Consider the following 22,753-nt stretch of genomic DNA (forward strand, 5'->3'; position numbering starts at 1 on the left):
GTCCACATAGAAAAATATGGGGATGGCGGATGCAAGGGCTGGTGACCGAAATGTTTCTATGATTTTACAGTACTTTCAGGCAACACTTATTTCTGCCCTTAAACATGTAGAAACAACGGTGTAGTATTTTAGGATAAACATGGGAAAGATTTAATTAATGAGGACTGTTTGATTGTAAAGTAGTACAGTAGTAAGTAGAAATGTCACCATTTTCAGATTTTTATTCTGCCAACCCATAATATTATGAATGAGTTTACCAAAGCATCCCCAAATACCATATTGTAGGTGTGCACTTTAAAGAACGGGGGCTAGCCAATGAGAAAGTGATTTGCAGTGCACAACCTGTGCATGCTATAAGTTATCGTCATTGTCAAACTTATACTACATGCATCCGGAGATATATATATTTAATGTTGCCGTTACATTTAAAAGGTAGATTTGCTTTCCCTTTGGAACATTGAATTCTGTTTTCTTTATATAGTTTGGTGTGTTTAACTAATTATTTGAATTGACATAGGTGGTCATAGGACATAGGACATAGGTTGTTCGCTTGTTGCCGTTTTTCGCAACGGAGTGATTAGGTAGAAAATGCGCATGTGCATTATACGCAGCGCACATGCACTTAGTTATTTAACACAAAACTTAGTCGATTTACACGAGCTCGAGCAACGTTTTTTCAACGCTCGAGTGATCGTAATGTGATTGACAGGAAGTGGGTGTTTCTGGGCAGCAACTCTGCGTTTTCAGGGAGTGTGCTAAAAACGCAGGCATGCCAGGTAAAAACGCGGGAGTGTCTGGAGAAATGGGGGAGTGGCTGGCCGAACGCAGGGCGTGTTTGTGATGTCAAACCAGGAACTAAACGGACTGAGCTGATCGCAATCTAGTAGTAGGTCTGGAGCTACTCAGAAACTGCAGGGAATTATTTAGTAGCAGTTCTGCTAATCTTTCGTTCGTTATTCTGCTTAACTAAGATACACTCCCAGAGGGCGGCGGCCTAGCATGTGCAATGCTGCTAAAAGCAGCTAGCGAGCGATCAACTCGGAATGAGGGCCATAATGTCATATTATAAGTAAGTTTAACTGAAAAATGTTTGAAAAACAGCTGCTGGAGAAGCCACGTGCAGTTTTAGTATGCTTATTGAAAGTCACCAAAAATGGTAAGTGCCTATAATCCCTATAAATCTAAATATTTTATCAGTAAACAATTTTACAATGTACTATAAGTAATAACTCTTGGATAGAATGTTATATGAGATTTTATATATATATATATATATATATATATATATATATATATATATATTACATTTATTTTACTTACATTGTACAATGATTTCAGCTCCTTTGTTAGCCACCCCTTGCACATTCCATGCTGAGCAGAAGTATATTCCAGCATCACTGAGTCCAATGTTCTTCAGTTCATAGGTTAGTTCATTTCCATTTAATGTACCATTTTTTTCTTGTCCTCCCATAATCCACTTGATGATAGCCTTTGGGTTACTGTCCACTGTGCAATGCATGCTTATGCTTTCTCCTTTCTTCACAATAAAAGGTATGCTTTCATTTGTGACAATCTCTAATAAAACAGCAAATGTTACATAATTAGGTTCAATTCTAGAGCAGTTTACAGTAAATTAATATTAAGTAAAAAAACAGGGAAATAATATATACATATTATAGCATGCACAGTACAAGAAATCTGGCATAAATCATTGACAAAGCCACCGAGGGAAGCACCTGAGGATATAAATGATGATGATGATGATGATGTTGATGTCTCCTAATATCTGGTTGCTAGCCAGGACTGTGCAGTATAGGAGCTTTTACCAAACTTGGACTAATGTCTTCTTCCTAGGTTTTTGTGCAGTAGCAGGGTAACCTCACCTGCCTCACCCCACCCCACGTCACTGGGGCACAGGTCACATGACTCTCCTCAGCCTATCAATCATTTCCCAGGTGTGAGTCTCTATGGAGCTTCCAGGTTTTTATTTGTAGATAAGTGTTTAATTGTGCGTGTAAATTGTTGGACACTAAGGGGTAAATTTACTAAAGCTTCTAAAATTGACAAATGGTGATGTCGCCCATAGCAATCAATTCAATTCCGTCTATCATTTTCTAGGATGCAATAGAGCAGTGGTTCTCAAACTCGGTCCTCAGGACCCCACACAGTTCACGTTTTCCATGTCACCCAGCAGCTGCACTGTGTATCACCAACTGCCATATTTTAAAAATCTACAGGTGACCTGCAAAACATGAACCGTGTGGAGTCCTGAGGACCGGGTTTGAGAACCTATGCAATAGAGCAGTGGTTCTCAAACTCGGTCCTCAGGACCCCACACGGTTCACGTTTTCCATGTCACCCGGCAGCTGCACTGTGTATCACCAACTGTCACATTTAAAAAATCTACAGGTGACCTGCAAAACATGAACCGTGTGGGGTCCTGAGGACCGAGTTTGAGAACCTGTGCAATAGAGAAATGATAGTCAGAATCTGATTGGTTGCTAGGGGCAACATCAACACTTTTTATTTTTAGAAGCTTTAGTAAATTTACACCTAAGGATCAATTATCAATTTTACTGTCATTAACAAACATGGTGGCGCTATACAGTATAAGTAACTGTAAATAAATAATAATAATAATAAATAAGTAAAAGAGTCAGCATTTACTCAACTGACGTTGTGCACAGCACTGAATACAAGTAGGGGAACTAGCTTTCATTTCTTAACAAAGAATAAATAATAAAGCAATACTTCTTAAAGTAACGTCTTAAGCAATATACTCTATCGGTTACCATCCCAGCAGTTGGTATGCCAGTGCTCATGTAACCGAGGCCGGAATCCTGACACCACTCGGAATCCTGGTGCCGGAACACTGGCCGCCGGCATCCCGAAGTTAAGTATTGGAATGCCTGTTAGGGTTAGAGCCAGGCTGGTGAAGGGGGGGGGCTGATTAGGGCTAGGCACTAGAAGGGGGGGGGGGGATTAGCCATAGCTGCCACCCCTGTGTCTTAGCCCTAGCTATCACCCCCGTATCTTAGCCCTAGCCATCACCCCCATGTCTTAGCCCTAGCCGCCACCCCCTGTGTCTTAGCCCTAGCCACCCCTGTGTCTTAGCCCTAGCCGCCATCCCGTGTCTTAGCCCTCGCCACCCCCTGTGTCTTAGCCCTAGCCACCATCCCCTGTGTCTTAGCCCTAGCCACCACCCCATGTGTCTTAGCCTTAGCCACCACCCCCTGTGTCTTAGCCCTAGCCACCCCCCTGTGTCTTAGCCCTAGCCACCCCCCCTGTGTCTTAGCCCTAGCCACCCCCCCATGCCTTAGCCCTAGCCACCCCCCCTGTGTCTTAGCCCTAGCCACCCCCCCTGTGTCTTAGCCCTAGCCACCCCCCCATGCCTTAGCCCTAGCCACCCCCCCTGTGTCTTAGCCCTAGTCGCTACCCCCACTATCTTAGCCCTAGCCGCCACCCCAGGTGGCTTAAGGTTAGGAAAGGAGGCAGGCAAGGGGTAAAATAACTACCCGTCCCCTATTGACATTCGGAAGGTCGGGATGCCATTGTCAGTCATGTGACTGCCGGTACCCCAACCCACGGGCACATGTATCACACCCACACTATCAGGCCATTTCAAAGGTAGGCTAAAAAGAAATTGAGAATATGTTGAAACATACTGTGCGTAATACATGTCACCTGTAATATAGCGTGGGGCTGCCTATAACAATGGCCATGTCGCTGATAAAACTGTGTGGTCAAGGGCCAACTTCTTTTCAGAATATTATGGGGGAGATATGTCAAAGCCTTAATAGAGATAAAGTGGAGAGAGATAAAGTGCTAACCAATCAGCTCCTGTCATTAGGGTAGAGGTATCAAACCCTGGAGAGAGAAAAATGAGAGAGAGATCAAGTACTAACCAATAAGCGTCTAACTACTCCAAGGTTTGATACATCTCCTCCTGTATTTGAAAAATGAAGCCGCTTGGCCTGTAATTTACCCCTCTCCACTTTATCTCTCTCCAAGGTTTGATACATCTCCCCCTATAGCATATAACATGTGGTATTGGGTATACAGGAGAGCTAGGAGTCACAATAAAGCTTTCCAGGGTCATATCTGGGGCACAGATGGGCAACCGTTTGGCCTTATTATAATGGGATGACCCATGTGTTAAACCTACATACGTTGATGCTTCATCAGAACCCATTACATCTTTTTGGATGGGGCAATAAACCCTTCAACAAATCATAAGGGAGGTTGTGTTTCCTCTCTGCCAGAGAGCATCTCAATACACCGAGTGACGACTGCACAATGGAAGGATAGTACCACCTTCATCAATTCATCCCTATGGCAAACGCAGTGTCAGTACACATTACAGGCAGAATGCACAGAGAATGGCAATGGAACATTGATGACGTCAGCTGAACTCTCAGGAACTGATGCTGAGTAGATATACCTAAAACCCAAGCAGAGCTGGCCATATATCAACGATGTGTCCAGCTCTGTGTGGGTAGCATATGTGCCTTCATTACTCCTGGGTGGGATTTACCAAAGTGTGGTTTTGTAAAACCAACATTTTTTTTTTAATTTGAGAGGTATCAAGCCTTGGGAGGAGATTTCTCAAATCTTGCACAGAGAGAAAAAGAGGAGATAAAGTACCATCCAATCAGCTTTGAACCATTGGCGTTTCTACAAAGGGTGCAGGGTCCAGGGGGGGCCCACACCACACCCATTGCACCCATTTTAACACTTTAGCCAAATTGGTCTCCGGATCATGGTGGGCGCCATGTTTCTGGAGACCTGCACATGCCCCCTCCTCTGTAGAAATGCCCCTGCTTTGAACTTTCATTTTATGGACTGTGCTAGAAAAATGACAGAAGCTGATTGGCTGGTATTTTATCTCTCTCCACTTTATCCCTGTCCAAGATTTTATAAATCTTCCCCTTGGAGAGAGATAAAGTGAAGAAGTTGCTTAAAGAAACTCATCAGCTTCTCTCATTTCAAAGACTGTGCTACTGTATGTAATTGACAGAAACTGATGGGTTACCCTGGACAACGTCTCCACTTTATCTCTTTCCAAGGCTTGGTACCACCTTGGTCTTTTTTTCTGGATTTTATATTATATGCCATAATTACTAAAGTTTAAACTATCACTAGGACACTAGAAAACCACCAGTTTAGGTAACACCAGACATATCACTGATTTTTACAATGCAAGTTTACAAATCACAGCCATGCCCACCACAACTTAATGCCGTGATTTGCGGCATTACTTTACTGGTGAAGTGGGTGGCATGTAGGAGGTTTGTCTATTCTCCTGGGAGTTGGAGGAACTCCCCGAAATGTCATAGTCTTGCGGAAATACTGGAGAGTCGGCAAGTGAGACCGGAATCTTTCCTGGGGTCAGTATGGCATGCATTTTGGGTGAATGCCCACACAGAACTTTGGCTTAGCTTACATGCCCTTCCAATGCCCATCCTGTCCCTTTAGAGCAGTGATGGGGAATCTTTGGCATTCCAGCTGTTGTTGAACTACACATCCCAGCATGCCCTGCTACAGTTTTAGCATGGCCAATTAGCAAAACTATAGCAGGGCATGCTGGGATGTGTAGTTCAACAACAGCTGGAGTGCTAAAGGTTCCCCATCACTGCCTTAGAGAAAGAAGCTTAAACTGCATCTCAGCCAACATAGGTACAAATCTTTGGTGCACATGCATTTTGCAGGGAACTCTATATGAGCCTCTCAGGCAGCGCCGTAACTAGGTGTGTGCAGAAGGGGCATTGCCCACAGCGCACACCTAGTTAGAGCGCATATTCCCCCTGGCTGCGCTCCCACTGCCCGTCCATGAGGAGGCTGTCTGAAAGGGCCCCCTGCCACCCGCCACAGATCGGATCTCTATTACCGATCTGTGGTGCGGCAATGTGCTCCCCACTGACAGCCGATACAGCCGCCGGTCCTGCGCTCCGCCTACCCCTGCCTAATAGGAACCCGCCCGCACGTGATGTGAAGACGCCAGGCTGTGTGCGCCCTCCTCCTTTACCGCGTCTTGACGTCTCCTCCCCTGCTCCAGCTTTTTTTTATGAAGCTCTCTCCCGAACCTGCGGTGCGCTGTCCCCTCCTGTTCCAAGGCTCTCCACATGTGCGCTCTCTCCTGTAGCCGCCTCCTGTCAGTCCTAGGATGCCTGCCAGGTAATTGTTATATGTAATGCGACTGGGGGGGAAAGGGGGGGGGGAGTTTGATTTTGAGCCACGTATGTAACTCAGTGCCGGATAAAATATGTTTGGAAGTATATACACATTATAAGTTATATTGTAACTTATCATGTGTATATACTTGCAAACATATTTTAAGTGTTATGTCCCTGTATCTCCCCCTCAGCACCCATAACCTCCCTGTAACTCCCCCTGAGTGCCCCTTTCCTCACCCTCCCTGTTACTCCCCCCTCAGCGTCCCAGCCCTTACCCTCCCTGTATCTGCACCTTTAGTATCCCTGCCCTCATCAAAAAAGGGCACGCTATCTGCCGTAATGTGTAAAAGGGGGACGCTGTCTGCCGTAATGTGTAAAAGGGGACGCTGTCTGCCATAATGTGAAAAAAGGGGATACTGTCTGCCTTAATGTGTAAAAAGGGGACACTGTCTGCCGTAATGTATAAAAACGGGGACACTGTCTGCCGTAATGTGTAAAGAGGGGATGCTGTCTGTTATAATGTGTAAAAAGGGGAAGCTGTCTGCCGTAATGTGTAAAAAGGGGATGCTGTCTTCCGTAATGTGAAAAAGCAGCTCTACCTGGTGTAGTGGCGCTACTGTGCGGTGTAATTTGAATAATGGAGACTACTGTGCACCATTATATGAATTGGTATTATTTTGTGGCCACACCCCTTTCCCGTGAAGCCTCGCCCCTATATTTTTTACTGCCGCCGGTTTACGTTAAGGGGGGGGGGCGCCGATGCCGTTTCTTGCGCTAAAATCAGCGTTTTCAGCGCTAAAATGTCTAGTTACGGCACTGCTCTCAGGTTATACGACTCCAACGTTACCACAGAGAGTAAAGTGGTCATCCGTTGTGACATCCAACCGCCATGCAGGAAGAGACAAGAGGGGAAAATAGATTTACTCTGGCAGAGGGGAAATTCAGATCCAACACTCTTGAGTACATATAGAGATTTGTTCTAGTGTGTGTAAGTGTGTGTGTGTGTGTGTGTGTGTGTGTGTGTGTGTGTGTTTTAAATGGCAGGTTCCTCATTAGCAGATAGAAAAGACATTCAGCAGTATAAATTATCTATAGTTCTATTTCTGAAAACCACTGTGCCAGTTTTTTTTGTAATTTATTTAAAACAATTTGAGTAAGATGAGAGCTTTTACCTCCAATGGTGATTTTTATTGAAGGAGGATCTGAAAAACACACAAAAACATGATACACACTCAGTAGTATGTCTATGAACTCTATATACTGTACATATTAAGAAGCTGTTACTGCTCCACACAATATAGACATCCCTTACACCACAACGTGGTGACATTACTTATAATAATGATGCTGCATGGAATTCCCAGGAGCATTTAACTACTGTATCAGCAGCATATAGTAAGTGGTACACAATGGACCACATTGGTTCTTCCCTGCACTGGTATGGCCATCACTCAATGTAGGCAATGGCTACATTTCTGCAGCAGCTCCATTAATCTGCATGGGGCCATTGAAAGAAAATGGAAACATAAGAAGCATGCATTTTCTAGTAAGATATAATATCATCCTTTACACTTCAACCCATGACATAGTTACTGAGAGTAGACCAGGGGTGAGCAATAATCATCTTTTCAGCTGCTGTGGGACTACATATTCCAGCATACCCTGCTATGGGCAAAGGTGCAGTGGTGGCATTACAGGTCCGTATGGTGGCATGATGAGGGGGTGTGGATCATTGCATCGACAGGTTCTAGGTCGACAATGTATCAGTCGACCACTATAGGTCGACAGGGTTGGAAAGTCAACAGGGGTTCTAGGTCAACATGGTCTAGGTCGACAATTCAAAAGGTCGACAGGAGTTTTTCATGTTATTTTGGTGTTGTTTTCCCCTAGCATGGCTCGCTTTGCTCGCCATGCTTCAGGCAATTACTGTTCCAATCGTAGTCCACGTGGATCGTTAAGTATGAAAAAGTTCAAAAAAAGAAAAAAAACTCATGTTGACATTTTGACCTGTCGACCTAGAACATGTCGACCTAGGAACCATGTCGACCTAGTGACTGTCGACCAATAGTGGTCAACCTAAACATTGTTGACCTAGACAGTGTCGACCTTCAGACCGGATCCCTGATGAGGCTATGTGCTGGTGTAATGACGGCATAATGGAATTTATGTATGTTGAATAAAGGTCTCCTGGTGACATGTTGGGGGCCATATTGTGTTGGACTGTATGGTGTACAGATGAAGCTGTACATTATATAATGGGAACAGGGTTGTAATGCTGGTAATGATACTGTGATAGTAGACAATGCATGGGGGCGGGGGGGGGATTTGTTGCACTCAACACTGGTATTTAAAATAAAAGGTATGTACAGCCTGGATATTAAGACGCAGTTTCCTTGGCCTCGCAAGCCGCCCTGCGATGGCAAGCATGAGTAAGCTGAAGCAGCTTTGCATTTGCAATTCTTAATGGATCAGGCCCTATGACCAATATGCAGGAAGTACTAAAGTGGACAGATTAAAGAATCCATAGTGAATTCAGGCTAGGCACAGTCATTTACCTATTTAGAGACATAAAACTCAGATGTGCTTGCTAATTTTAAAAAAATCCTCTGCATGTGCATTTTGAAAATAAAGAAAAAAACATATGTATGCATGATGGACACACAAAGGATTATGGTTAGGTCTAAAACCAAGTTGAGGAAGGGACCTCTGACGTCACCAGGTGAGGAGCGACATCAACATGGGGAGGAGCCATGGCCGAACAGGGTACCGGAAATGTACCTTCGCCGCTCACCACACTTCGGGTTACTAAAGGGAGTACTTGGTGGCGTGGATAGTAGAAGATCTATCCCGCTGGCCTAGCTCCTCCCCCTGGTGTCATGGCTCCTCCCCCTGACATCAAAGGTCCTTTCTCCAACTTGATTCTAGCATCTACCAAATATGTAGCTGCTTTTATGCTTGTTTGATACAGAGAATTCTAAAGGCCCCCATCCACTAGTCCGATTTGGGCAGTTTACTTCAGATTTTGACGCATCTGACCGTCAAATCTGAAGAAAAGTGTCACATCGGACAGCTCTTCTGATCCGATGCGCAGTCCCGTGTCAGATAAGTCTGAACTACAAATCTCTGAGGCTGCCCCAACTATTTATCTGAATCTGAAGAAATCAGGTGCACATCGGAGTGTTTTTTTTTACTTCAGTTGTATCTGATCAGATTCATCTGAAGCGTCACTTGACTGACATCTCCCTGGCTACTCCCACCCACCACTGGATTCGGCAGCAGCATCATATCAATCGCAGATAGATACAGTGGCGGAAGTTCGTCCCATTTGCCTGGAGTCAAGATAAATATTGGTGCCCCCCCTATTTCCTATATTAAGATAAATAAATGTATGTATGTGTGCGTATATATATATATATCAAAAAGGAAAATATTCGGCACTCCCATAAATTCAATGATACAACTCGCCTGGTGCCATCCACAGAACAGGTCATGTAGGAAATGGATATTGGCGGCACTCACGGTCTTTACATGGACATCAGGAAATGAAATAAATCAGATCTGTGTTGCTTAACGTTTCGGTCTTTATTCGACCGTCATCAGAAGTCACTTCTGATGACGGTCGAATAAAGACCGAAACGTTAAGCAACACAGATCTGATTTATTTCATTTCCTGATGTCCATGTAAAGACCGTGAGTGCCGCCAATATCCATTTCCTATATATATATATATATATATATATATATATATATATATGTGCGTATATATATGTGTGCGTGTGTGTGTGTGTGTGTGTGTGTGTGTGTGTGTGTGTGTGTGTGTGTGTATGTGTGTATGGAGTGTTCTAAAAAAATGTATATACTGTATTTATACATTTAATTGTCTTTTATTTTAAATCACACATTTCTTAGCAGTCATACCCAGGATTAGAACCCATGACCTTTTACACTGACAGCAGACACTTTACTGATGGAGTTATTTTACTCCTGTACAGGAAGCATGAGAATTCTAACTATATGAAGTTACATGTAATTGTCAGAGAAGTATCTTCATATAGTTAAAATTCTCATATTTCCTATACAGGAGCAAATAGCTCCGCTAGTAAGGTGTCTGCAACCAGTGTAATAGGTTGTGGTTTCTAATCTTGGGTGTGACCTTTGTGAAATGTGTATATTCAGTATAATAAAGAGGGTGTGATTTGTAAGGTGCAGGGACCAGTGAGGAAGTCGGCCACTGAAAAGACAGCGACAGATATCAATTAACTTAATTCAATGGTGTGTCAGAATGGGAGGAGAGGTGCCCCCCTTCAGAGCAGGAGCCCGGCGGCAGATGACTCCATTGCCTCCCAGAGTTCTGCCTCTGATTAGATATATCTGATGCGATCTGACACATGATAGGTCGCATTAGATATATCTGAAGTGAATGTAGTTTAAATTAAAACCATCCGATTCCCGGAATGCTCTCGGGAGAGTTCAATAGAAATCTGATGCGATCTGTAGTTCAGACAAGTCTGAGTAGTGGATGGGGGCCTTAACAGTTTTATTCAAAGTAAAGTTTTACTTTTCTTACTAGAGGATGCAGACACAATACTTTAATCAGCACATATTGATGCACAGAATTATTATCTGGCATTGAACCTATCTGACTTCTCTCATAGTGCGCCCTTACCAATATAATTTATATACATAAAGAGTTAGGCAGCAGCCCTTAAACAAATTGCAGGTTTATATATGGAGGAGAAAAATCATAATCTACTCTGGGCGTTGGGTACGGGATCCAGGCAGTCGAGATGACGGAGGTAATTATACTGACCCCAGCATCCCAACTGTTTATAATGCCAACAGGAATGCAGGAGGGAGTTAAGCCTAATCCTCTCCCTCCCCCTAACCCTCTCCTCCCACAGCCTAAAGGCCCATACACACTTGGCGATAAAATGAGCGATGACGCTCATTTCCCCCCTCCCTGAGCGACGTCGCTCATTTTATCGGCAAATGTGTATGCCGCCAGCGATGACCGATGCGCGGCCTCGCGGGTCGGCAACGATCGTCGCTGTCGGCAGTGCATGCATGCAGGATCTGGACTGTCATCCAGGACCTACATGCACGGCTGGCGGAGGCGTGACGTCACTTAGCGATAATGTGTATGGACCTTAACCCTAACCCTTGGTTCCAGGGCCGTAACTAGGTGTGTGCCAGTGGTGCCGTGCCCACAGCTCATATGCACTGTATGGGCACCATGTAGCAGCATCACCCGCACGACCACTGTATAGGAATAAATCTGGGCAGCCAAGAGGCGCCCGCCACACCGCACTAGTGAAGAAACAACTGGAAATAAACTACAGCTAAGGCTGCTGGTAGCTGTAGTTTATTACCAGTTTGATCACTCAGTTAGAGTGGGTCCGGCCGTGTGATGCTTCCCCTACGGCCTACGCTATTACTATTGCCGGCCCGACAGTGCAGCACTGCAGGAGAGGGGACAGTGAGACGGCCCTCGCTGCTGGGAGCTGTCAGGGGACGGAGCCTAGCTCAGGCAGAAGGAAGAAACAGAAGGCCCACTCCAGAGGAGTAGAGGTGACAGGAAATGTGTAAGTCTGTCACTCCCTTCCTCATATCCCTCTGTACAACTCTCTCCCTCATCTCTCCCTCTGTATAACACTCTCCCCTTTCTTATTTCTCCTTCTGCATAACACTCTCCTTCATCTCTCCTTATGTATAACACTCTCCTTCATCTCTTCCTCTGTATAACACTCTCCTTCATCTCTCCCTCTGTATAACACTCTCCTTCATCTCTTCCTCTGTATAACACTCTCCTTCATCTCTCCCTCTGTATAACACTCTCCTTCATCTCTTCCTCTGTATAACACTCTCCTTCATCTCTCCCTCTGTATAACACTCTCCTTCATCTCTCCCTCTATATAACTCCCTCCTTCATCTCTCCCTTTGTATAAATCCCTCCTTCATCTCTCCTTCTGTATAACTCCTTCCTTCATCTCTACCTCTGTATAACTCCCTCGTTCATATCTCCCTCTGTATAACTATCTCCTTCATCTCTAACTCTGTATAAAACGCCCCTTCATCTCTCCTTCTGTATTACTCCCTCCTTCATCTCTCCCTCTGTATTACTCTATCCTTAATCTCTCCCACTGTATAACACTCTCCTTCATCTTTCCCTCTGTATAACTCCCTCCTTCATATCTCCCTCTGTATAACTCTCTCCTTCATCTCTCATTTTGTATAACTCCCTCCTTCATCTCTCCCTCTGTATAACTCCCTCCTTCATCTCTCCCTCTGTATAACACTCTCCTTCATCTCTTCCTCTGTATAACGCTCTCCTTCATCTCTCCTTCTGTATAACTCCCTCGTTCATCTCTCCCTCTGTATAACTCCCTCGTTCATCTCTCCCTCTGTATAACACTCTCCTTCATCTCTCTCTCTGTATAACACTCTCCTTCATCTCTCCCTCTGTATAACACTCTCCTTCATCTCTCCCTCTGTATAACTCCCTCCTTCATCTCTCCCTCTGTATAACTCCCTCGTTCATCTCTCCCTCTGTATAACTCCCTCGTTCATCACTTCTTCTGTATAACTCTCTCCATTATCTCTCCCTCTGTATAACTCCCTCGTTCATCTCTCCCTCTGTATAACTCTCTCCTTCATCTCTCCCTCTGTATAACTCCCTCTTTAATCTCTACCTCTGTATAACTCTCTCCTTCATCTCTCCCTCTGTATAACTCCCTCCTTCATCTCTCCCTCTGTATAACACCCTCCTTCATCTCTCCCTCTGTATAACACTCTCCTGCATCTCTTCCTCTGTATAACGCTCTCCTTCATCTCTCCCTCTGTATAACTCCCTCCTTCATCTCGCCCTCTGTATAACTCCCTCGTTCATCTCTCCCTCTGTATAACACTCTCCTTCATCTCTCTCTCTGTATAACACTCTCCTTCAGCTCTTCCTCTGTATAACTCCCTCATTCATCTCTCCCTCTGTATAACTCCCACGTTCATCTCTCCCTCTATATAACACTCTCCTTCATCTCTCTCTCTCTCTCTCTGTATAACACTCTCCTTCATCTCTCCCTCTGTATAACTCCCTCGTTCATCTCTCCCTCTGTATAACTCCCTCGATCATCACTTCTTCTGTATAACTCTCTCCATCATCTCTCCCTCTGTATAACTCTCACCTTCATCTCTCCCTCTGTATAACTCCCTCCTTCATCTCTTACTCTGTATAACTCCCTCCTTCTTCTCTCCCTCTGTATAACTCCCTCCTTCATCTCTCCCTCTGTATAACTCCCTCCTTCATCTCTTACTCTGTATAACTCCCTCCTTCATCTCTCCCTCTGTATAACTTCCTCCTTCATCTCTTACTCTGTATAACTCCCTCCTTCATCTATCCCTCTGTATAACTCCCTCCTTCATCTCGCCCTCTGTATAACTCCCTCGTTCATCTCTTCCTCTGTATAACACTCTCCTTCATCTCTCTCTCTGTATAACACTCTCCTTCAGCTCTTCCTCTGTATAACTCCCTCATTCATCTCTCCCTCTGTATAACTCCCACGTTCATCTCTCCCTCTATATAACACTCTCCTTCATCTCTCTCTCTCTCTCTCTCTCTGTATAACACTCTCCTTCATCTCTCCCTCTGTATAACTGCCTCGTTCATCTCTCCCTCTGTATAACTCCCTCGATCATCACTTCTTCTGTATAACTCTCTCCATCATCTCTCCCTCTGTATAACTCTCTCCTTCATCTCTCCCTCTGTATAACTCCCTCCTTCATCTCTTACTCTGTATAACTCCCTCCTTCTTCTCTCCCTCTGTATAACTCCCTCCTTCATCTCTCCCTCTGTATAACTCCCTCCTTCATCTCTCCCTCTGTATAACTCCCTCCTTCATCTCTTACTCTGTATAACTCCCTCCTTCATCTATCCCTCTGTTTAACTCCCTACTTCATCTCTCCCTCTGTATAACTCCCTCCATCATCTCTCCCTCTGTATAACTCACTCCTTCATCTATCCCTCTGTATAACACTCTCCCCTCTCTTATTTCTCCTTCTGTATAACACTCTCCTTCATCTCTCACTCTGTATAACTCCCTCCTTCATCTCTCCCTCTATATGACTCCCTCCTTCATCTCTCCCTCTGTATAACACTCTCCTTCATCTCTCCCTCTGTATAACTCCCTCCTTCATCTCTCCTTCTGTATTACTCCCTCCTTCATCTCTCCCTATGTATAACTCCCTCCTTCATCTCTCCCTCTGTATAACTCTATCCTTCATCTCTCCCTCTGTATAACACTCTCCTTCATCTCTCCCTCTGTATAACTCCCTCCTTCATATCTCCCTCTGTATAACTCTCTCCTTCATCTCTCCTTCTGTATTACTCCCTCCTTCATCTCTCCCTCTGTATAACTCCGTCATTCATCTCTCCCTCTGTATAACACTCTCCTTCATCTCTTCCTCTGTATAACGCTCACCTTCATCTCTCCCTCTGTATAACTTCCTCCTTCATCTCTCCCTCTGTATAACTCCCTCGTTCATCTCTCCCTCTGTATAACACTCTCCTTCATCTCTCTCTCTGTATAACACTCTCCTTCATCTCTCCCTCTGTATAACTCCCTCCTTCATCTCTCCCTCTGTATAACTCCTTCGTTCATCTCTCCCTCTGTATAACACTCTCCTTCATCTCTCTCTCTGTATAACACTCTCCTTCATCTCTCCCTCTGTATAACTCCCTCCTTCATCTCTCCCTCTGTATAACTCCCTCGTTCATCACTTCTTCTGTATAACTCTCTCCATCATCTCTCCCTCTGTATAACTCCCTCGTCCATCTCTCCCTCTGTATAACACTCTCCTTCATCTCTCTCTCTGTATAACACTCTCCTTCATCTCTCCCTCTGTATAACTCCCTCCTTCATCTTTCCCTCTGTATAACTCCCTCCTTCATCTCTCCCTCTGTATAACTCTCTCCTTCATCTCTCCCTCTGTATAACTCCCTCCTTCATCTCTCCCTGTGTATAACTCTCTCCATCTCTCCCTCTGTATAACTCCCTCTTTCATCTCTACCTCTGTATAACTTTCTCCTTCATCTCTCCCTCTGTATAACTACCTCCTTCATCTCTTACTCTGTATAACACCCTCCTTCATCTCTCCCTCTGTATAATTCCCTCCTTCATCTCTCCCTCTGTATAACTCCCTCCTTCATCTCTCCCTCTGTATAACTCCCTCCTTCATCTCTCCCTCTGTATAACTCTCTCCTTCATCTCTCCCTCTGTATAACTCCCTCTTTCATCTCTACCTCTGTAAAACTCTCTCCTTCATCTCTCCCTCTGTATAACTCCCTCCTTCATCTCTCCCTCTGTATAACACTCTCCTTCATCTTTCCCTCTGTATAACTCCCTCCTTTATCTATCCCTCTATATAACACTCTCCTTCATCTATCCCTCTGTATAACTCCCGCCTTCATCTCTCCCTTTGTATAACACTCTCCTTCATCTCTCCTTCTGTATAACACTCTCCTTCATCTCTCTCTCTCTCTGTATAACACTCTCCTTCATCTCTCCCTCTGTATAACTGCCTCCTTCATCTCTCCCTCTGTATTACTGCCTCCTTCATCTCTCCCTCTGTATAACTCCCTCCTTCATCTCTCCCTCTGTATAACTCCCTCCTTCATCTCTCCCTCTGTATAACTCCCTCCTTCATCAATCCCTCTGTATAACACTCTCCTTCATCTCTCTCTCTGTATAACACACTCCGTCATCTCTCCCTCTGTATAATACTCTCCGTCATCTCTCCCTCAGTATAACACTCTCCTTCATCTCTCCCTCTGTATAACTCCCTCCTTCATCTCTCCTTCTGTATAAATCCCTCCTTCATCTCTCCCTCTGTATAACTCCCTCCTTCATCTCTCCCTCTGTATAGCACTCTCCTTCATATCTTCCTCTGTATAACTCCCTCCTTCATCTCTCCTTCTGTATAACTCCCTCCTTCATCTCTCCCTCTGTATAACTCTATCCTTCATCTCTCCCTCTGTATAACTCCCTCCTTCATATCTCCCTCTGTATAACTCTCTCCTTCATCTCTCCTTCTGTATAACTCCCTCCTTCATCTCTCCCTATGTATAACTCCGTCCTTCATCTCTCCCTCTGTATAACACTCTCCTTCATCTCTTCCTCTGTATAACGCTCACCTTCATCTCTCCCTCTGTATAACTTCCTCCTTCATCACTCCCTCTGTATAACTCCCTCGTTCATCTCTCCTTCTGTATAACACTCTCCTTCATCTCTCTCTCTGTATAACACTCTCCTTCATCTCTCCCTCTGTATAACTCCCTCCTTCATCTCTCCCTCTGTATAACTCCTTCGTTCATCTCTCCCTCTGTATAACTCCCTCGTCCATCTCTCCCTCTGTATAACTCCCTCGTCCATCTCTCCCTCTGTATAACACTCTCCTTCATCTCTCTCTCTCTCTGTATAACACTCTCCTTCATCTCTCCCTCTGTATAACTCCCTCCTTCATCTTTCCCTCTGTATAACTCCCTCCTTCATCTCTCCCTCTGTATAAGTCTCTCCTTCATCTCTCCCTCTGTATAACTCCCTCCTTCATCTCTCCCTCTGTATAACTCTCTCCATCTCTCCCTCTGTATAACTCCCTCTTTCATCTCTACCTCTGTATAACTCTCTCCTTCATCTCTCCCTCTGTATAACTCCCTCCTTCATCTCTCCCTCTGTATAACACCCTCCTTCATCTCTCCCTCTGTATAATTGCCTCCTTCATCTCTCATTCTGTATAACTCCCTCCTTCATCTCTCCCTCTGTATAACTCTCTCCTTCATCTCTCATTCTGTATAACTCCCTCCTTCATCTCGCCCTCTGTATAACATTCTCCTTCATCTCTTCCTCTGTATAACGCTCTCCATCTCTCCCTCTGTATAACTCCCTCCTTCATCTCTCCCTCTGTATTACTCCCTCGTTCATCTCTCCCTCTGTATATCTCCCTCGTTCATCTCTCCCTCTGTATAACACTCTCCATCATCTCTCTCTCTGTATAACTCCCTCGTTCATCTCTCCCTCTGTATAACTCTCTCCTTCATCTCTCTCTCTGTTTAACTCCTGCCTTCATCTCTCCCTCTGTATAACTCCCTCGTTCATCTCTCCCTCTGTATAACACTCTCCTTCATCTCTCTCTCTCTCTCTCTCTCTGTATAACACTCTCCTTCATCTCTCCCTCTGTATAACTCCCTTGTTCATCTCTCCCTCTGTATAACTCCCTCGTTCATCTCTCCCTCTGTATAACTCCCTCGTTCATCACTTCTTCTGTATAACTCTCTCCATCATCTCTCCCTCTGTATAACTCCCTCGTTCATCTCTCCCTCTGTATAATACTCTACTTCATCTCTCTCTGTATAACACTCTCCTTCATCTCTCCCTCTGTATAACTCCCTCCTTCATCTCTCCCTCTGTATAACTCCCTCCTTCATCTCTCCCTCTGTATAACTCTCTCCTTCATCTCTCCCACTGTATAACTCTCTCCTTCATCTCTCCCTCTGTATAACTCTCTCCTTCATCTCTCCCTCTGTATAACTCCCTCTTTCATCTCTACCTCTGTATAACTCTCTCCTTCATCTCTCCCTCTGTATAACTCCCTCCTTCATCTCTCCCTCTGTATAACACTCTCCTTCATCTCTCCCTCTGTATAACTCCCTACTTCATCTTTCCCTCTGTATAACTCCCTCTTTCATCTATCCCTGGAGGGCTGGGTCAGTTGATGGTGGGCAAGTTTGTAAGCCATTGGCGGCGGCAGCGGGCATTGGCTCAGAGGCAGTAGCGGGCATTGGCTCGGCGGTGGTAGGGGTCATCGGCAGGATTCGGTGATCATTATGGCTGTAGTGCCTCACCAGCATCTGACCTCACCGCACGCCACTGCTTTGTATAACACTCTCCTTCATCTCTCCCTCTGTATAACACTCTCCTTCATCTCTCCCTCTGTATAACTGCCTCCTTCATCTCTCCCTCTGTATAACTCCCTACTCCATCTCTCCCTCTATATAACTCACTCGTTCATCTCTCCCTCTGTATAACTCCCTACTTCATCTCTCCCTCTATATAACTCCCTCGTTCATCTCTCCCTCTGTATAACTGCCTCCTTCATCTCTCCCTCTGTATAACTGCCTCCTTCATCTCTCCCTCTGTATAACTGCCCCCTTCATCTCTCCCTCTGTATAACTGCCTCCTTCATCTCTCCCTCTGTATAACTCCCTCGTTCATCTCTCCCTCTGTATAACGCCCTCCTTCATCTCTACCTCTGTATAACTCCCTCCTTCATCTCTTCCTCTGTATAACACTCTCCCCTGTAAAAAGGGGCACTACCTGCCATACTGTGTAAATAGGGGCTCTGCCTGCAGTAAAGTGTGATTGGGGCTCTACCTGGTGTAATGTGTATAAGTACTGTGTGGTGTAATTTGAATTGGTATTATTTTATGTCCATGTCACTTCCCCATGAAGCCACGCCCCTGTATTTTACAGCACGCACCGGCCCTGTTTTAAATATGGGAGGTGGGGGGCGCTGATGCTGTTTCTTGCACACAGCGCTAAAATGTCTAGTTATGGCACTGCTTGGTTCCTGCAGCCTAACCCCTAAGCTCTCCTCAATGCAGCCTAACCCAACCCCCCCCCAGCGCAGCCTAAGCCTAACCCAGCCCCTGCAGTCTAACCCTACCACTCCTTCCCTGCAGCCTACACTTAACCCTCTCCCTGCAGCCTAACCCTAACCTCCCTGCCCCCTAAGCCTAACCTCCCCGCAGCCTAACCCTACCACTATCTCCCTGCAGCCTACAACTAACCCTCTCCCCGCAGCCTACCCCTACCACTATCTCCCTGCAGCCTACAACTAACCCTCTCCCCGCAGCCTAACCCTACCACTATCTCCCTGCAGCCTACAACTAACCCTCTCCCCGCAGCCTAACCCTTACCTCCCAGTCCCACAGCCTAACCCTATCCCTCCCCGCAGCCTAACCCTACCACTATCTCCCTGCATCCTACACCTAACCCTTTCCCCACAGCCTAACCCTTACCTCCCAGTCCCACAGCCTAACCCTATCCCTCCCTCCCCGCAGCCTAACCCTACCACTATCTCACTGTATCCTACACCTAACCCTTTCCCCACAGCCTAACCCTTACCTCCCAGCCCCACAGCCTAACTCTAACACTCCCTCCCCACAGCCGGATTGTCCTTTTGAATTGCCTGATAGGACTTTATTTAGATTCGATAGGACTTCTGAGTCTGGAAAGAAAGAAGGTGGTGGTCTCTGCATATATATCCACGATCGATGGTGTTCCAACGCGGATCTGATTGAGACCTTTTTTTCTGCTGATTTGGAACTCATGCTTATGCGGTGTAGACCATTTTATTTGCCCCGGGAATTTGCTGTGGTTTTTGTGGCCGCAGTGTATATCCCCCCGCAAGCGAATATTGCCTTGGCATTAGATATCTTGCTCATTTCTTTTTCCAAACAGATGACGCTACACCCGGACTGTGCATTTATTGTTGCCGGTGATTTTAATCAGGCAAATTTAAGATCTGTATTTCCCAAATTTGTACAGAATGTTTTGGTACCAACTCGGGGGGCTAACACTCTTGACCATGTTTATACTAACGTTAAACATGCATACAAATGTCTTTTGTGTCCTCATGTTGTGCAGTCCGATCACTCATCACTCTGGTTAATTCCCAGATAATGTCGGTATTAGGGAGGGACCGACCAATTACTAAGGAAGTTGAGATCTAACCAGAGGGAGCTTTATTAAGTTTGCAGGGTTGCCTTGAGTGTACTGACTGGGATCAGTTTATTGAGGAGGCTACTGGGGATTTAGGTGTTGATAACGATCGCTTGGCATCAATGGTGTCATTGTATATCAATTGTTGCATAGAAAGTGTTACTAAGAGGAAGTTAGTTCGTACCTTCCCAAACGACAAACCTTGGATGAACAGTGAGGTTCGTTCTCTATTGAGAGCTAGGCATAGGGCGTTTAGAGTAAAAGATAAATTAGCTTATATGACTGCCCGTTTTAACTTAAAAAAAGGTATTCGTCTTGCTAAGGAAGCTTATTCGAGTAAGATTGAAAACCATTTTAAGGAATCAGGTGATGCAAGAATGATGTGGAGAGGAATTAAATGCATCTCTGATTACAAAAGTTCTACTTCTGTCAGGACAGGCGGTCCTTCGGCTGATGAGCTAAATCATTTTTATGCATGCTTTGAAGAGGTTGACTCTTCTACTGGTAATTCTTTTAGATTCCACTCAGATAGTTTTCTGACCCTAACTGAAGTTGAGGTTAGGGATTGTTTTAGCAGAACGAACGTAAGGAAGTCTCCTGGCCCGGATTGTATTCCAGGCAGAGTATTACGGGCGTGTGCTGAGCAGCTGGCAGGCATTTTTACAAAGATTTTTAACTTTTCACTGAGTCAATGCACTGTTCCACTGTGTTTTTAAACTTCAATAATTGTTCCAATTCCTAAGACTGAGTCGGTCATTGGTCTGAACGACTATAGGCCGATTGCTCTCACTTCATTGATTATGAAATGTTTTGAGAGAATTCTTTTTGTCCATCTAAAAAGTGTCATCCCATCGGGATTTGACCCTAATCAGTTTGCCTATCGGTCGAACAGATCAACGGAGGACGCAGCTCTTATGGTGCTTCATAGACATCTTGAAAATAGAGACACCTATGCTAGATTGTTATTTGTGGATTATAGCTCCGCCTTTAACACGGTAGTGCCGGCGGTGTTAGTAAAAAAGCTTTTAAAGATCGGATATGATACGACCATATGTAATTGGCTGTTGGATTTCCTGATAGATCACCCGCAGACAGTCAGACTGGGCTCTGACTTGTCTTCGGTACTGGTGTTAAACGTAGGAGTTCCGCAGGGTTGTGTTTTTAAGTCCCTTCTTATATTCCTTGTATACCTCCGACTGTGAGTCTAATTTGGAGACAATCTCTGTGATTAAGTTTGCGGATGATACCACTCTGGTGGGTTTGATAACTGGTGGAGATGAGAGTGGTTACAGAGAGGAAGTGAGAAGGCTCGCTGAGTGGGGGGTTAAAAACAACCTGTTATTAAATAGTAAGAAAACCAAGGAGGTTGTGATAGACTTTAGGAAATCTAAAAAAAACAGCATCTGTCCATTGATATTGAATGGTGAGGAGGAGAAAAGAGTTACCGATGTGACATTTTTGGGGATAACATTCACGGAGGATTTATCATGGTCCTTGCATATCACGTCCGTGGTTGGGAAGGCTCAGCAGCGTCTTTTTTTCTTACGGTAGCTCCGAGCAGCAGGTCTGCAGCAATCTACTCTTGTTAACTTTTATCGCTGTGTGATTGAGAGCTTGCTGACCTACGCGATCACGGTGTGGTATGGTAATGCCAAGTGTTCGCATCTTGTTTCCTTGGAAAGAGTTATTAAATCTGCGGAGAGTATCATTGGCCAACCCTTGCCTAGGTTGGCGGATGTATTCACCGCGAGGAGTCTGTCGAAGGCAACCAAGATGATTAAAGATTTGGGTCACCCCTGTAATTTGTGTTTTTCCCTTTTGCCATTGGGGAGACGTTATAGGTGTTTAAAATGTCGTACCACTAGGTTAAGAAATAGTTTCTTCCCCTCTGTGATTGTTGGTTTGAATTCTCAACTTTGCTAAACTTATGTGATGTATTTTATCTGGTGTATATGACATGAGAACTGTATGTAATTTTGCTATACATGTCCATGTACAGTGACAATAAATTATTCTTATCTTATCTATACCTAACCCTCCCCCCACAGCCTAGCCCTAACCTCCCAGCCCCGCAGCCAACACCGAACCCTACCACCCCACATCCTAACCCTAACCTCCCAGCCCCGCAGCCAACACCGAACCCTACCACCCCACAGCCTAGCCCTAACCTCCCAGCCCCGCAGCCAACACCGAACCCTACCACCCCACAGCCTAACCCTAACCTCCCAGCCCCGCAGCCAACACCGAACCCTACCACCCCACAGCCTAACCCTAACCTCCCAGCCCCGCAGCCAACACCGAACCCTACCACCCCACAGCCTAGCCCTAACCTCCCAGCCCCGCAGCCAACACCGAACTCTACCACCCCACAGCCTAACCCTAACCTCCCAGCCCCGCAGCCAACACTGAACCCTACCACCCCACAGCCTAACCCTAACCTCCCAGCCCCACAGCCAACACCGAACCCTACCACCCCACAGCCTAACCCTAACCTCCCAGCCCCGCAGCCAACACCGAACCCTACCACCCCACAGCCTAACCCTAACCTTCCCGGGATACTTGCGTTCGGGATCCTGCCTACTGGGGTGCCGATGTCATAAATATGACAGATGTCTGTATTCCGGCGCTAGCATTCTGACTGTCGGGATCCCGAGCACTGGGATCCTAACTACATCCCCTAACAATATAGGGGATATAAAGACTTACAGTCTATGTTTGTGAGAAATTTATTTAGGGTGGAGGAAATTCCTATTTGAACAGAGTAAAATGTATAATGCGCATACAGTAGTAGAAATGTTCTTCTCTCTGTGC

At 45.3% G+C, this 22,753-nt stretch overlaps 1 protein-coding gene across 1 annotated transcript in view; it reads right to left on the bottom strand.

The window, feature by feature from the left end:
• LOC134965161 (sialic acid-binding Ig-like lectin 10) overlaps positions 1-22,753 on the bottom strand; it is a 111,509-nt gene that overhangs the window by 29,341 nt on the left and 59,415 nt on the right. The window contains exons 3-4 of the mRNA XM_063941682.1: positions 7,346-7,375; positions 1,321-1,575 (exon numbers count right to left, since the gene is read on the bottom strand). Coding sequence (XP_063797752.1) covers positions 1,321-1,575; positions 7,346-7,375 — 285 coding nt within the window. The remainder of the gene's footprint in view (positions 1-1,320; positions 1,576-7,345; positions 7,376-22,753) is intronic.

The sequence above is a fragment of the Pseudophryne corroboree genome, chromosome 10, assembly GCF_028390025.1.
Source record: "Pseudophryne corroboree isolate aPseCor3 chromosome 10, aPseCor3.hap2, whole genome shotgun sequence".
Classification (NCBI taxonomy): domain Eukaryota; kingdom Metazoa; phylum Chordata; class Amphibia; order Anura; family Myobatrachidae; genus Pseudophryne; species Pseudophryne corroboree.